The following is a 17,444-nucleotide window of genomic DNA, read 5'->3' as shown; positions in this document are numbered from 1 at the left end:
CCAACGATCATGGTGGAAATATAAAGAAGCCCAAATATCCAATAATCTGCAGGAAATGGAGTGTTTCAACCTCACAAACAGCACTTTTTGGGCATTTTCAGTCCAATTTGAGCAAAGCGCCCATTTAACAGTTCTTTTCTGGGCTCCCTAAAGGACCCGGAAGTGGGGGAGTGGAGTGTTTGTTTGTCAGCAGTAACATCATCTATAGCAATATATAAACAAGCACTGATTGGAATTTCTTGATCTTGTCAGATTACTGATTTAGAGGATCAGTAAAACAGAATGCTTGAAAAGAAGGTGACATTGAAAGGTGGATAAAGGCCAGGGATGTTATAGACAGGAACAACTTTCACATGTATTTTGCCTGTACCACTATCCTGACCAAAATTTCTCCATGAAAGAAACACTTAAGGGCACAAATTGACTGCAATTGCTTTAGAGACCACCCTTTAGTTTTTCCCCCTCGCTAATGTTGACTGGAATTCATAAGATACAGATATGTGTGATCAGTTATGCAAACAAGGTCACCACATGTATAAACATGTGTTCCCATTGGGTGTGGGTGTGAGCAGCATGAGCAAAAGCGTTCATGCACTGTGCATGTTTAAGTTTTGCTTGTTTCTTAAAGGATATACAACCTGTTTGTGAGCATCTGAAGCTCACTGCTGATCCAGCCACAGATTATGTTTTTTTCCGGTAATATTTTTTAATATGACTCACATTTATCGGTTACTCTGTTTACATAAGGCACAACTTAAACTTCCAAAAGAGGGCAATTTCCCAGATTATATCAAAGTAAGCAAAAGTAAATGCCCGCAAATGTCTTCCATTTCAAAGGCCTATGGGCCTCTATGATGCCATGATGACATCAAATTCTACTCGTCAGCCTTCTATTGGCCAAGCATTGTTGATTTCCGGCATCATGTGTTCAGATTAATGTAAATGGAGAAAGGTCACAAAACCACTCGAGATTTGCGATACACAAAGAGAATTCACATTTCAGTCTATGGCTGAACCTTAAGGTACTTTAACTGTTTTGTCATTACATTGACATTACAACACAACATAAAAAAGTGTGTGTGGGCAGGGTTTTTATTTCATTTAGCCAAGGAACTGCTTATTTAGATGCATCAAACTATCTCGAGTTTGTTTGTTTTCAGTGTCACCACAGGGTTTGTAGGATTGAGAATGATCTTGGCAAGAACCTCAGCATCTCTGTAGAGTATGCAATGGGAACAGTATTTACAGAAAGACAAAAGAGAGAGACCGCAAAGACTTTTAGTACATCAGTTAGTTTCCACTCAATGTGCTCTCCATTAGCAAAATGGTAAATTGCAGTTAACTGGGACAGGAGATCAGGGTCAGTCAATAAAAAAATAAAAATAAATCACACCTACAGTGAATCTGCCTCTAAATCATAGTTATCTGTTGACAAAATTGATTGCTAATTTTACCATCAAATTCCCACATGAAATTCTGTGTCAGAATAATATAAATTAAATAACTTTTTACATTTTAGTATACACTCACCTGAGCACTTTATTAGGAACACTGTACATCTACTTATTCATGTGATTATCGAACCAGCCAATCATGTGGCAGAAGTGCAATGCATAAAATCAAACAGATACAGGTCAGGAGCTTCAGTTAATGTTCTTATCAACCATTAGAATGGGGGAAAAAATTTGATCTCAGTGATTTCTACCGTGGCATGATTGTTGGTGCCAGACGGGCTGGTTTTTATAATTTCTGTAACTGCTGATCTCCTGGGATCACGCACAACAGTCTCTAGAATTTACTCATAATGGGGCCAAAAACAAAAAACATCCAGTGAATGGCTGTTCTGTGGATGGAAAAACCTTGTTGAGTGAGGTCAACGGAGAATGGCCAGACTGGTTTGAGCTGACAGAAAGGCTATGGTAACTCAGATAACCACTCTGTACAATTGTAGTGTGCAGAATAGCATCTCAGAATGCACAACACGTCGAACTTTGAGGCCGATGGGCTACAACAGCAGAAGACCACATCGGGCATTTTATTAGGACCATAGCGTTCCTAATAAAGTGCTCAGTGAGTGTATTTTAGAAATATGTGTAACCCTAGTAATGTACTTATAAGTAATTACATGTATTGAATGTCAGTAACTGAAATGACACTAGATTTAGACTGAAAAAGTAATTAGATTACAATAACTAACATTGTGATTGCATTACACTCAACATTGCTCAGAAAGTGGGTTCAGGAGGCTGATATTTAGTTGCTTCTAAAAGGTGCTGCTAGCCTCACTAGCTGAAACTAGTATAACTTGAAAAATGAAAGAATGACTCAGACTCTGTGATATTTGTTAGCAAGACCCTTAATGTATACCCAGAATATGTGGGAGGTTGCAGGAATGCTACCTGACCTTTGATAATTCTTTGACTTAAAGATGTCAACTTATAAGTGGGTGTGGGACTTTCTATCTCCTTACTGGATTGTTTTTAAGGATTATGTGAAAAAATATTCACCTTCTCTAAAAATCATATTCATTCAGTTAATAAAATACTCTGTAATTGTAAATGGCAAGATCGTGAACACAAATCTTCCAAAAGAAAAATGCAATACACAGAGGAAACTCAATCATGGAGATTTATAATCTCTCTGTCTGCACAGTGACATTTGTCAGAGAAGACAATGCTTTTCCAGTGGTCGGATGTCCAGAATTGATAAGAACATAATCACTCTGTGGGTTATAAACTATCAAAAAGGAATTAATTATGACTCCGAATCAACAACAGTCTTGCTCAAATGGGGACATTCAATGCTAGGAGTCTACGAGTTGTGTGTGGGCTGCATTTGAACAACTTAATAAATGAAACCTTTTATGGCATTTATTATCTATATTCTTCCTGCTTAAGACAATACCAGACAAGTACATGGGTAATAACCCTTTTAGCCATGGCACATATTTGTCACATCAGCATATTGCTCAATCAAACTCAGAATAGCAGCTTCAAGTGCTGAATATGGAAAATGATGATGTCTATGAATATTTGAAAGGATCTGTTATAAGAAAAAATAAATAAAACAAAGCACATGGTCCATAAATGAAAGTGATGAGTATACTGAACAGAAAGAAAGAAAGTGATCTGAGCAATAATGTACATGTGAAAAAGGAGTACACAGTCATGTTTGAACCTTTATGGTCTCACTAAAAGTACACAGAAATATGGCAAATTGAACAGTTAACATACATTTGATGGGTATGATTTAGTATTTTAAATCAAACTAACTGTTTTGAACTCAGTTTGAGTAAAACTATTAAATGCTTTTATACGAGTAATAAGTAATGAAGGCAAATATTAAAGTGTAATAACAAACAAACACTTGTTTACTCTGGGTTGTCCATTCCATTCAGTAAAATGGAAACTTCTTTCTAGTGAATCAAGACATACTCAGCATGTTCCAAAAAAGTGGCAGCACAATGTAGCAAAACTTGCTTTTATTGAAATATTTCAGAGTTAGCTGTGTTGTGAGTGCGGTGCACCATGCACCATGAATGATGCACAATCCATACAATAGTCTCTGTGAAATTAAGACACCATTACGAGAGTTGTTCAAATGTATTTTCTATGTATGTGCAAGTGTGCTGGATACAGAAACAAGACAATTTACCTTTTCCTTGTCGCCACATGTACCGATACAATAGCAGCCTCCTCATGACAACCATTCTGTACATCTAATATTTACATAGTTTTGTTTAAACACACCTCAGAAGGATGACTTCAGGACTGTGGAGGTGGGAAGGAAGCTAAAGGGAGATGTTGCAAAAGTAATCTAATATACAGCTAGAGACAGAGATAAACTGTAGCGCTTGTCTTCAAGTTTGGGCCAACGCCTTCCAATTTTTACTTATTAAAACTGATTATAGATTTTTCACATTCTTACACACCCTTTTATATTACTTTTTATCAGTCTTACTGACTGACCTGGCATGTTTTTTTTTTTTTTACACCTCTATACAACACAGTCATATATTATTTTACCACTCTCAGCACCCACACACTCAAATATGTTCTCTCATTCATCCATTGAACCTCTCTCTCAATTTGTTTTAGCCTGTGCTACATACAGGAAGTGATTGATTAATCCAGTACGACTGTAAGATTGAATGGGCATGACTAATGCTCAACTGATCAAATTTGTTCCCCTGCTCTTTGGACCTGCTGCAAAACAGAGACAAACTGACCCTATGTTTTTAAATCATCAACTTGAGAGAGAGGTCCATCCAAAATAAATTATAAAAACTTGATAAACTCTCCCAAACAGAGTCTGTTTCAAATCAGAGTCCACACAACATGGCACCCTTCAATAGGAAAAGTGGACTGAGGAGAAATTCCTGAAAATAAATAAAACCAAAACAAATAAAATCCCATTATACATGGAACAGTCCCCTAAATCCACTTTGCCGTATAAAACTGTGACAAGAACTTGACAGGCACTCTACTTTTAAAACACAGATCCTCTTTGGCCTAAAAAGAAATCATCTACTGTTGTACTTTTAAATGAATGGATAAATCATTCAGCATTTGTCAATCAGTATTATGTACTTCCATTGCATTCTACATTACTCTGTATTTCAGACCCAGTGTAACACTTCCCCCTAAATCATGAAAGTGTAATCACATGTATGATACCCTTGTTTTGTAGCGGCACTAAAAGCGGGGATACGCACAAGTTCAGCTTGTATTATGGTGTGCTTTTCACAATAAAAACAAAATCCATCCTGAGCTTATCAAATAAATGTCCTCTCTGTGTGTTTAAAACATCCTCTGCATTTACAAAGGGAACAGGTGAACGGACGTAATGGTACCGGCAAGTAAGCATCTGCATGTCAGCATTTATTTGCATGAAAATGTGCAAATAATGTTACTAAGCATTTGATTGATCTACCCATGTGTGATGAAACTTCATGCATGTGTATTGAAATCACTACTCAAACAGACATGCTTCAGTCTTTAGTTTTCTGTCACGCATTAGTAAATTCGTTTCTGCATCTCTGCTCTTTCTTCAAAGACAGCATGTTTTAGCTTGGACTTTCCAAAGGTCTTCAAAAGGAAGAATGGTTAACTTGGTCTTTCAGTTATGATGCACAGGGGATGTTCCTCTCTTTCTTGTCTATCCATCATTTCCTTTTTCTTCTTTTCTTTTTATTGGAGTGCTTTTAAGTGTTTGCATTGTGTGCACATTCCTCCTAAGACAACTTGACTCCAAGGGGGGTGGGGGGTTGTAGTCCACGTATCCATGGGTCCACTATCTGCCCACTGTTGGGCCAGCGCTGGCATAGCAACCCAGTTTCTGGCACAATGCTATGGAAGACTCGACATCAATTACACCTTATACAAAATACCAGGTCCAGTTAAAGCAAGTTGTCCATTGCCCATTTCACTCACTTCATCCTCTAAAAGCCCTGATATGTCAGCATTTGGAATGCTATCGTGATAGCTGCTAAAGCTTATATTGTCCTCCTTCAGCTCAATGGTCCAGAAGGGGGCGTTCAGTTTGCGGTTTTGGTACTCTCTGTAAGTGTACACGCCGCCCACCACAGCCATGAGAGCTACCACCACTATGATGATGACAGCTAGGACGATGATGTTAAAATGATTCCATGGAAGCGGTGTCACTGTGGCGGTGGTGGTGTTGGGGGTGGAGCTGGCCAGGCTGGTTATCAGCGTAGTCGCTAAAGAGGTGGAGGTAAATTGGGCTGTAGCATTGGGGCTGGAGGTCATGGTGCTGTAGTGAAACCAGTGGGTAGTGGTTGAAGGAGTAGTGTGGACGACTGCAGACAGGGCCACAGAATGACATGCAGACAGAAAGGAAAAGAGAGAAAGATGGACAGTATAAAACATTATGCAGATATTATAATACAATATACATTATTCAACGACTCTCTGTAATACTTGAATCTGATTGGTCCATCACAGCATTCTGTGGTCAAATAGTTTTGTATGATAACTTTGAAATGATAGAATTGACCTTCAATCAATTTTTTGTTGTTGTAATTTTAACGCAACAAATATGGAATAAATGCAACAGTTAAAACTGTTATTTGGTCAACTGGTTTGGTTAACCATTTCATATCTGGTGAAAAATAATATAATATTTAATAATATGAAACATGTAATTTTATGGTAACATAACAAAAGTATGAATTACCTTTTAGTTTACGGTGAAAATTAACATGTACTTTATGGTAAACTGTTTTTAAAATTACAGTGAATAGAAATGATCAGTTCCCAGAAGTTCATACATGACCAAGTACATTTAATTATATTTAATTTAAAAGGTTATGTTTTCATTAAAATAGAATTTTTTTTTTTACATCAGTTATGAGCATTGGGTTATTTTATGTGGTGTTTTGTGTTTGTGCAAGTGACACTGTGCAGTGTCTATTGCACCTGGAAAGGCCACTCTTGATGAACTTTAAATCTTCACATGACTTTCTGTTGTTGAAATAGTTAACAAAACATTTTCATTGGTATATTAACATTATATCATGTAATGGTACAAATGGTTGTAAGCCTTAATTATACAGGCATCAAAATGATATCTTGATATGCCTGAAACATGGTCACTTTGTTTCTTACAGTGAATTTCTGACAACCACAGCTAACTTTTTTTTACCATACATTTTACAGATTCTTATTTACAGTATAAAAATCTGTGCTAGTTTAGTGTCAGAGGCAGACAGAAAGATAAAGAAAGAGAGAGAGAAAGACTGATAAACAAGACCTGATCACCCAGGCAGAGTTTATTTGTGACCAGCTAACTGTACACTATCCCTTACTTAATAAACTTTATAGGTATATGGGCTGCCTAGGATTCTTGTGCTAAAACCACGCATGTCAAATTCAATTTTAAATGTGTTTGAATAATTTCCCAATACAAATGGTTCCGGAGCAGCTATTCTATAAAACAGAACAAAAAAAAACAGAACAGAACACACTAGAAATAGAATAGAGCCTCGCAAAGAATTCTTCATCTACAACTTTAATTATTACATCTGAAGCATGGCATTAGAATAAAGGTTTTAGCAATAATGCCTTATCTCTTTCATAAATGTATAGAAACATGTAAGTTCAAACAGTATCTTTGCTGCAGTTACATTCCACACTAAAAGTTAACATCACTGTCAGTGAATGGATTTACAACAAAGGCCTTTGCACACCAGAGGCAACAAGATAATGTGAAACAAATCGGCAACGAACGGCCCTTTCACATTAAAAGCTAGGCGAATGATTGCCGGCGGCCCTAATCGACAAGCAATTTTACCCTGGTACCGTAAGTGCCGCAAAGAACCTTTAAGTTGGTCTGCCCTTCGCTCATCATGAGTTTGTTGTTGATTTGCCCAAAGAGAAAGAAAACTTTCGAGACACTTCACAAACTATTTCAGTTCACCTGCTGGACAAGTTGACTAACAGTATTTCATGTACTGTAGACAGTCTGAGGGGTGATTAGAAAGAATCGAGTGTAGAAAGTAATATTAACAGTTAAAACATATTATCAATTGGAACAATACTGATTACATGCCACTGCCACGTATACTGTATGTACTTGTGTTATGTACATTTGTTTAAAATCACTGTGTAATGCACACTCATAATGACTGTTAAAACAAATGTTGTCAACTGGAACAATAGTAATTATATCTTATTGCCATGTACATCTACTCGTTATACATTTGCTCAAAGCCTGCATGTTACCAATTAAACTTGACATCTAAACACAAAACCCATCTCAAGTCTGACCCATTATTAGATACTTTACTGTTTTTGACTGTAATCGATAGCACATCAATAACGATTACATAATTTTGTGGAGAAACCACCATATTTTTGGTATACAAAGGCACACAGAGTGCACTGCAAGTCACAGCAATAATAGTATTAATATTATAAATATTTGGCGAAGAAAACCAATGCTGATACCGACATTTTGCCACTTACCTTATTTTCAAATCAGATCACTGTTTTGCTCTGGAATTATGTTTTAAAAATGTACAAAGAGGTACAAAAGCTTTTGTTCTAACAATAAATATTTTCCATTGAATGTGGATTGGATCACAAATAAAGATAAATAGCAGATAAAAAGATAAAACAAATGGAATACTATCTAAATACTGCATGATGATTAATGTGAAAAAAGGTTATTTTGTTCAAAACAACAGAACTCACATTTTACATGTTTGTACTATGTTGGGGAATTCCACGGAAATATAAATCACATCATGGAAAAATAAAAAGGGAACAAAACGCCCTTTTAAAGGTGCTATATGTAAGATTGACAACAAGCATTTGAAATGGGTACTGCAGTCCAAATGAAAAAATATTGGAGAGTTGTTGCCCCAGACTCGAAGCTCACGCGGGTTGCCAGAATTAGCCAACTCAGCATCCGTTGTAAAGGATTTCTGGGCTTTCAGCTGTCTCCATCTTCCAAAGACATCTCCAATATTTATCCTTGTTTTACTACGCCTCTGGTCATGGTGGTTTTTAGATGGATGCGAGGCTTTTTAGGTCAGGTGGAATCTGTTATCTCTGATCCAGTTCGTTTGCTGGCTTTCATGGCTGCAGCACGCAGTGTTGTTTGCCTGCAAACTTGTTCATATCTGGCAACCCTGCGGTGTCGAAATACTATTGGTGAGCGGGCAGTGGGCGGGATCACACAGGCCAAAACATAAACAGAATTTCCGGCCGGAATGGAAACTTCAAAGTAGAATATACTGGCTGTAGCATTGTTATCGGAGAAGCCATTATTTCAGCTTAGCATTTTTCCTAATTCTCTAATGATATACTATACATTTTATGATTTAATACAGTAAAAATATTACATATAGCACCTTTAAGTTCTATCGTGGTGTAATGGATAATGGAAAATACCGTCCACAGCGCTAGAGGGCGCCGCTTGCTTACACAATGCTGACTGGAGCATTTTTAATGGGTGTTTTACAAACAGCATTTATGCACCCTTGAAAAGCACTTCGGGAAGGGGACGCCACTCGAAAGGTTGTTCCATTATTTCACAAAGAGCCCTTTCACAAGACTTTTAGTGAAGGCTACATTTAAACTGTGATGCCTTCAGAGTGCCCACATCAAGAGCTCTGTCTTTCGTAGTGAGTAGGGCATAGGGATGATCACTTTCGAATGGAATTCGTCCAATGTCTTTCATGCTTTTGTAATCATGTTTTCATATTTCAATCGTGCAGCCTTAATGGATATCATACCAATGGCTATGTTTACATGTACACCAATACTCTGATTATTGCAATAATCAGAGTATAAGGAATAATAAGATTAAGTTGTTACATGATTTGGGCTAACCACTTCAATCCCGTTTGCTACTTGCCATTGCTCTGATTATTTGCTGAGAATTGTGATGTTTTAATGCTTTTATATAAATGAATATTTATTACAAAAAACAACTTGTTGCAAATATGCCTCTTTAAATACATCTTGGCATTAGGAAAATTAGTTGGTCAGTTTGTGAGTCTTTTTGTACGATTTATTAAAAAAGCCACATCATAAGAGTCATTTTCGATTACACTGGAGCGCTGTCTGTTTTGATTCACTAAAAAGAATCGGTTTATAAGAGTCATTTGTTTGTTAGACTACATTAGTTTCTCTGTCTGTTTTGATTCACTACAAAGAATCGGTTCATTAGAGTCATTTGTGTGTGAATTGGAATACACACAAAGGATGTTGTTGTGTTTCGCCCACGAGCACAAACTCATTACAAAGACATGTTTCCTTACCATTATTTTGCGGTATATGGTTGTTTTAATCTCCCCAAAACTACGTGGTTAACGTTTCGACTCGTGTAACGAGTCTTCTTCAGAACTCGTTACACGAGTCGAAATGTTAACCACATAGTTTTGGATTAAAGGTATTGTTGAAGCAGTGAATGTGTGAGTTTTTCTGTTTTGATAGTACTGTTTTTTTGACTCAGCACCTTACAAAGTTTGTTTTGGTGTGTGTGTGTGTTCTTACAAATGTTTTTTAATCTCCCCAACATTCAAATCAAACTGCAAACTGACATTCACAACTCAGGAAAATGTGTTTTCTTTTGCCATGGGGCTGTAGAAAGGGAAGCACCACTGCTGAAAAACGGTGCATGGAACGGCCGTTTTACATGAAGCCGAAAAGTAAGTGCAGCTTCTTTTTCGCGATGTTTTCGAAATTTGAACCTATGCCTGCAACACTGGTGCAGGCACACTTTGGTCAGAGTGGAAGAAATGCGATTAAAGCATTTACATGCCAGTATGAAGCGATTCAATTAGGAGTGCTCCACATATCTTACTGTGATGATCATTACTCTGATTATTAGCATAACTGCAATATTCTGTTTACATGAGCTACAGTTAAATCGCAGTATTGCCTTAATCGCATTATGAGGGTGCATGTAAATGTGGCCAGTGTCTCAGAAGTCAATGTTTGCTGGTTTCAAAGCCTTTTGGATGGTTTTACCTCATAATGTATATGGCAAGTGCCACTTTTACAACTGTCATATCTGTACCAATGGTTTTTCCCATTAATGTAAGAATGAGAAAGAAAAAAAATGAAATATTATATCCGAGTGCCTGGATTTTTCTGGATTGTGCATTTCAAACAAAGAGTTTTTACAAAGTGTGTTGTTAATCAATTATTAATGAACCACCGGTTTTTCATATAGGTGTTTTCATGTTTCAACCGATTTGCCGATGGTTTTAATTTGGTCAATAATTGCACGTTAAATATCAGTGGCCGATATATTGGTGCATCCCTACACTTAAGATATGTAAAGTTGTTTATTTAAAAAAAGTTATACAAAGGCAAATCTGCCACAGTATATTGTATATTATATTAGAGATACAGTTTAAGAGAACTCATGTAAGATTAAATGCAAAGGCAAAAAATGCAGTTATATGGAATACATTATGAAGACAATCCACATAAGATCAGAGAGTTTTTTAAAAAAGGGGATGCAAGGCAGTGATGCAGCAGTATCATTTACATGCTAAAAGAACCCATATGAGAATTTTTTCTTCTTCAGTTTTTTAGGCATTTGATGCAAATGAATATACATCCTCACTGCTGTTTCAGGATTTCTTCCTCGAGTTACTTCAGGGTTTAATGTTGGTGGTCAAGACAGCTTTCTGTGCTTTAGCACCACCAGTTGAGCTGGTTTTGGTAAATGCAATGGCTCCTGACATGTGATCAAAACCTCATATTTTATTGGTCAGGGCAAAAAAAAAAACAAAAAAAAAAACAATCAACACACCGTAAAAAAACCTTGCTTTGTCGGTGCGCAAATGTTTGCTCCAAGCGGAACGGCTTCATAGGAATCAGTTGTTTCTTTTCAAAAAGTTAATTGTGGTGAAAATTTGCGTTTAGTGTGCAAAGACCTTTACAGTACAGCAGCACTCTGCAAACATGTGGCATGTATGTTATAAATGAAAGATAACACAAAAGATAGGGAGAGAGAAATGGAGAAAGAAAAAGAGGGAGAGAATAATACAAGGGCGAGAGCAACACATGTGGAGTAGATCTAATGTAATGTAGAGAACAGATGCTGCACACTGGTAGATGGCTCATGGGCAGGAGTGATTCCATCTGTTCAGTAAAACAGACAACTTTGGCAAGAGAATGTCAGACTGTACTCACAGTACAACTTTGTGTAGATAAAGACTTTGATCCTGTATAAATACTGAAATCCTATCTCAGTCATTCACCCTAGAAAATATGTAAGGTTTAATGTGGGAAATACAACATTTCAACCAATATAATTTCCTGCAACATACATGGAGCTCGATAGCACAGTGTAAGAAAGTTACCATGAGACATCATCAATGAACGGCAACAGCAATGTTCTGTAGCAGAACATCTGGAGCAGTGCTTAAATAGGGACCAAAAGAGAATAATTTATTCTTGTTGGCGGAGTGGAAATATTGACAAAAACAGAGTGTGGATTTGGCCGACATACAGATGTGATAAATTACTCTGTTTCCACCCCCCCTTTCATATATTCACTTCATGATTTTCATTCACTGTTTGGCAATCCAAGTCAGCCTTCCTGTTGGAAGGTACTACCTGGCTGTTTTACAGTTCCTCACCAAAAGAATGAACAGCTTACAGACGAATGCTGTGAGTCAGAGAGCTGATCTGGACTTGTCATTCCACAACACATTCTCTTTTTTTGTCTTTAAAAACCACAGTTCCTTAACACACAAGCAATTTTCATTTATCTCTCAAAATAAGTGCTTAAATATATATTAAATGAATAGTTCACTCAAAAGGAACATTTTGTCATAATACACTCTCCTTCATGTCGTTCCAAGCCCACGTGACTGCCTTTCTTAAGCAGAGCACACAAGGAGATGTTTTCATGAATATCCCAATCCCATCTTTTCAATAAGATGACTTAAAAAAAGAAGCTTTAAACAGGACTCTAAGTATCATACAAGAAGTCCATGCAATTTATGCATCATATTCCAAGCCTTCTGAAGGCATTTGATGATTACATTTTTTTTTTCAGTGAAAATCTTTACATCCGTTGCATGTTCATGATTACTTTTATGATACTTTTGGGTCCTTTTTTAAGCTTTAAAGTGAGGAACTATCCACTGTCATTATATTGAAAAGATGCACCACAATATTCATTAAAACATCTCTTTTGAGTCATGCATAAGAAAGAAAGTCAAATAGGTTTGGTTGAGTAAATGATGACAGAATTTTCCTTTTTGGCTGAAATATCCCTTTAACATCTTTTTTTACATGCAAGATATAGACCATTTCAAGGACTATTCGTCGTTTAGGGAAGTGATGTCTTTGTTCCTTGAATATTTCCAGTTTGTTGTTAAATTTATTCAAGGCACTTCATCCATAGTGGCTTTAATATGTTTAACATTAATAACGTTAACAAGACTGCCATAAAATGTCATTATTAAAATTTGGACAACATTGTTTGGTGGCTGGATTCTCCCTGGATGCCTGGAACTAATGCAAATTAAAGTGTTTAAATTTCTGAAAAAGCAACCACAAATGGATGCATGAACCGCAGCAGTGAAGCGAAATGGCTGGATACGTTCAGCACTAACAACTATAGAATATGTAGCAGCATACATTTTATCTCTGGTAAGTGAACAAAATTTTTGCCAACTAATTGTAAGTTTGATGGGTAATGTCTAGCTGGTTAGTTAAGTCAGAGTATTTCTTTACGGGCTCTAAAATAATCACCCCTATTATAGTGAATGAAGCTGCGCAAGTCATGTGCTTGCAGCGTTAACAGCTTCATTGATTATAATAGTGATCCAGTACTCCCGACCTTGCAGCTGGGGAAATAATTGTGAGCATCTAATCTACAATACACTTTAATCACCTCTCTCACGTAGACACGTGTAATATCAACAACATGGATAAGTCTGGATAAGTCACTTCAGGTAAACGTTTGATGTTCTTTGAGAAAAGTTGTTGACTCTGAATCTGAAAGGATCCGGTACTGATACCTCATTGTTTATTTTCAGTTTTTGCAAATATCTTATTTGTTCTGTTTTAGCTAGACTTTAAAAGTATGCATTAGTAATTTTGCTTTGACAGTTCTGTGTTATTAAAATGCCGCTAACGGAAATACTTCAGGACTAGACATGCTCAGCAGTGTTCTAATTCCTTTGTTAATGTTTATGTCCTTGAAATGGTCTATAGAGGGCAAAATCGAATCTAATGTCATCAATCTAAGATGTAGTACTAAAGTCCCTTTAAAAGTCCCTTTAATTAAGTCCCCCCATATTCTTCATATTAACACGTATGACCCTAATGCTCATTTCCTGCCCTGGCTTTGGCTCTCACCTTTAGGAGAGCAGTTTCTGGTGAGCGCGTCCCCTGTAAAACCCTCTGCGCAGTGCTCACAGTGCAGGCCCGTAGTATTGTTGATGCAGCTCAGGCAGTGGCCCGTGTCCGGGTGACAGATCCGAGGGGATGTGCGGGGGTCCGCATTCCCGCTGCAGTTACAGGGAAGGCAGATGCTGTCGGCATTGTAGAAGCCATCACTACACTGCTCACAGTTAGGACCCTGGTACTCTGGCTTGCACTGGCTACAGACCGGCTGGCCCGTTGAGTCTAGAAATACATGCACACAAGGAATGCTTTAGGTTAAAGGATACATTCATTCCGTTAACAGCTTAGTCTTTTTATATTATCCAACACATCCAACCTCTTCTGCCATTACATTCTCTTGCACTGTATAAACCGATTTGTATTTAGATTTGCACTACGTATGTGTATGTATGTATACACACACACACACACACACACACACACGGTCAAAATTTTTAAAACACTTGACCGAAATGTTTCCCATGATCTTAAAAATCTTTTGATCTGAAGGCATATGCTTAAATGTTTGAAATTAGTTTTGTAGACAAAAATATAATTGTGCCACCATATTAATTTATTTCATTATAAATCTAAAATTTAATAAAAAAAATTTTTTTTGAAATTGATGACTTGGACCAAATAATAAAGAAAAGCAGCCAATAAGTGCCCAGCATATACAGTGCATCCGGAAAGTATTCACAGCGCTTCACTTTTTCCACATTTTGTTATGTTACAGCCTTATTCCAAAATGGATTAAATTCATTATTTTCCTCAAAATTCTACTAACAATACCCCATAATGACAACGTGAAAGAAGTTTGTTTGAAATCTCTGCAAATTTATTAAAAATAAAAAACGAAAAAAAAAAAAAAAAAAAAAAATCACATGTACATAAGCATTCACAGCATTTGCTCAATACTTTGAAGCACCTTTGGCACCAATTACAGCCTCAAGTCTTTTTGAGTATGATGCTACAAGCTTTGCACACCTATTTTTGGGCAGTTTCTCCCATTCTTCATTGCAGGACCTCTCAAGCTCCATCAGGTTGGCTGGGGAGCGTCGGTGCCCAGCCATTTTCAGATCTCTCCAGAGATGTTCAATCGGGTTCAAGTCTGGGCTCTGGCTGGGCCACTCAAGGACATTCACAGAGTTGTCCCGTAGCCACTCCTTTGTTATCTTGGCTGTGTGCTTAGGGTCGTTGTCCTGTTGGAAGATGAACCTTCGCCCCAGTCTGAGGTCCAGAGCGCTCTTTCATCAAGGATGTCTCTGTACATTGCTGCATTCATCTTTCCCTCGATCCTGACTAGTCTCCCAGTTCCTGCCGCTGAAAAACATCCCCAAAGCATGATGCTGCCACCACAATGCTTCACTGTAGGGATGGTATTGGCCATGTGATGAGTAGTGCCTGGTTTGCTCCAGGCATGACGCTTGCCATTCAGGCCAAAGAGTTCAATCTTTGTTTCTCATGGCCTGAGAGTCCTTCAGGTGCCTTTTGGCAAACTCCAGGTGGGCTGTCATGTGCCTTTTACTGAGGAGTGGCTACCATACAGGCCTGATTGGTGGAGTGCTGCAGAGATGGTTGTTCTTCTGGAAGGTTTTCCTCTCTCCACAGAGAAACGCTGGACCTCTGTCAGAGTGACCATCAGGTTCTTGGTCACCTCCCTGACTAAGGCCCTTCTCCCCCGATCACTCAGTTTGGCCGGGCGGCCAGCTCTAGGAAGAGTCCTGGTGGTTCCAAACTTCTTCCATTTACGGATGATGGAGGCCACTATGCTCATTGGGACCTTCTTTGCTGCAGAAATTTTTCTGTACCCTTCCCCAGATCTGTGCCTCGATACAATCCTGTGTTGGAGGTCTACAGACAATTCCTTGGACTTCATGGCTTGGTTTGTGCTCTGACATGCACTGTTAACTGTGGGAGCTTATATAGACAGGTGTGTGCCTTTCCAAATCATGTCCAATCAACTGAATTTACCACAGGTGGACTCCAATCAAGTTGTAGAATCATCTCAAGGATGATCAGTGGAAACAGGATGCACCTGAGCTCAATTTTGAGTGTCATGGCAAAGACTGTGAATACTTATGTACATGTGATTTTTTCATTTTTTATTTTTAATAAATTTGCAAAGATTTCAAACAAACTTCTTTCACATTGTCATTATGGGGTATTGTTTGTAGAATTTTGAGGAAAATAATGAATTTAATCCATTTTGGAATAAGGCTATAACATAACAAAATGTGAAAAAAGTGAAGCGCTGTGAATACTTTCCGGATGCACTGTAGATGGGAACTCCTTCAATACTGTTTAAAAAGCATCCCAGGGTGATACCTCAAGAAGTTGGTTGAGAAAATGTCAAGAGTACATTTCTTAAAATTCTAGGCAAAGGTTGACTACTTTGAAGATGCTAAAATATAACACAGTTTTGATTTATTTTGGATTTTGTTTAGTCACAACATAATTACCATAGTTCCATTTATGTTATTCCATAGTTTTAATGACTTTACTATTATTCTAAAATGTGAAAAAAAATTATAATAAAGAATGAGTAAGTGTTTCAAAACTTTTTTATTCCATTTTTTATTATTTTTTAAAAGTCTTGTTGCTGTTTTGTATTGTTGTGTACTGGAAGCTCCTGTTACCAAGACAAATTCCTTGTATGTGTAAGCATACTTGGCAATAAAGCTCATTTTGATTCTGATTCTAACACTGAATTAGAGAAACAAAGCACAGTATAATCTCTATCCAATTAAATTACCAAAGGACTTTTACCATGACAAAGGCACTTAGAGATCCAGAGTTAACTTGGCCACCAGATGGCAGGATCTTTTTAGAATGGCGATGGCAGAGCATCTGAATGAAATTAAGGGAAAACTGGAGTTACAGTGCTGAGGTCTTTATTTTTATATCGCTCTACATTCACTTGTCATATGAACATCTTATAAGGGGCTTTTTACATTTGAAATTGTTAACCCAGGTCATTCTAAGCCCTGGTAATGCAATGTAATCCTGGCTTTGCTTTTTCAATGTTTCATACTGTTTATACTTTGCCCTGCTCCTCATCAACCAACAGGCGAATCACATCATCTTATGTTTTTTTTTTGTTCACCATTTACAAACAACAACATATTCCTTAATGTCGGCATGAATTTTAAATTGACCCTATTTATTTTTATTAATGCATGTTACTGTTCTTATTGTGAAGGATTCATCCGTGCATTTTTGCAATTTTATAATTTTTCTTTGACCTTGTAATATTTAATAAAAATCTCATAACTTGCTCTTGCAGTGCATTGACTGACTCTTCTCTGATGACATATGCAAGTTGTAATCAGTTTTAACCCCATTCCTTCAAGAGTCTTGTAAACAAACTTGAAGTCAGCTAATGCAAAGATGAAAAGGTGAATTTTCGGCAGTTTTTTCCAGGAATAACGGCGAATTTGCAGTTATGTTCGAGACATTTCAAGCCTGAATTGCTGAGGTGATCACTACTGAATACAACTTGACTCGGATACCTGTGGAGTTTATCCATATTTTTAAAAGCAGATATCTTGGGATGTACAG

The 17,444-nt window shown here is 37.3% G+C and overlaps 1 protein-coding gene across 2 annotated transcripts in view; it reads right to left on the bottom strand.

Moving 5' to 3' along the window:
• Positions 1-3,466: 3,466 nt before the first annotated feature.
• The window catches only part of LOC127422216 (multiple epidermal growth factor-like domains protein 9), a 142,869-nt gene continuing 128,891 nt past the window's right edge, over positions 3,467-17,444 (bottom strand). The window contains exons 5-6 of one of the 2 annotated variants that reach the window (XM_051665560.1): positions 13,857-14,126; positions 3,467-5,818 (exon numbers count right to left, since the gene is read on the bottom strand). In XM_051665560.1, coding sequence (XP_051521520.1) covers positions 5,370-5,818; positions 13,857-14,126 — 719 coding nt within the window. In that variant the 3' untranslated portion in view covers positions 3,467-5,369. The remainder of the gene's footprint in view (positions 5,819-13,856; positions 14,127-17,444) is intronic. The other variant, XM_051665567.1, reaches the window with a different exon arrangement.

The sequence above is a fragment of the Myxocyprinus asiaticus genome, chromosome 3 (assembly GCF_019703515.2).
Source record: "Myxocyprinus asiaticus isolate MX2 ecotype Aquarium Trade chromosome 3, UBuf_Myxa_2, whole genome shotgun sequence".
Taxonomy (NCBI): Eukaryota; Metazoa; Chordata; class Actinopteri; order Cypriniformes; family Catostomidae; genus Myxocyprinus; species Myxocyprinus asiaticus.
This window is presented reverse-complemented; position numbering and strand designations above follow the sequence as displayed.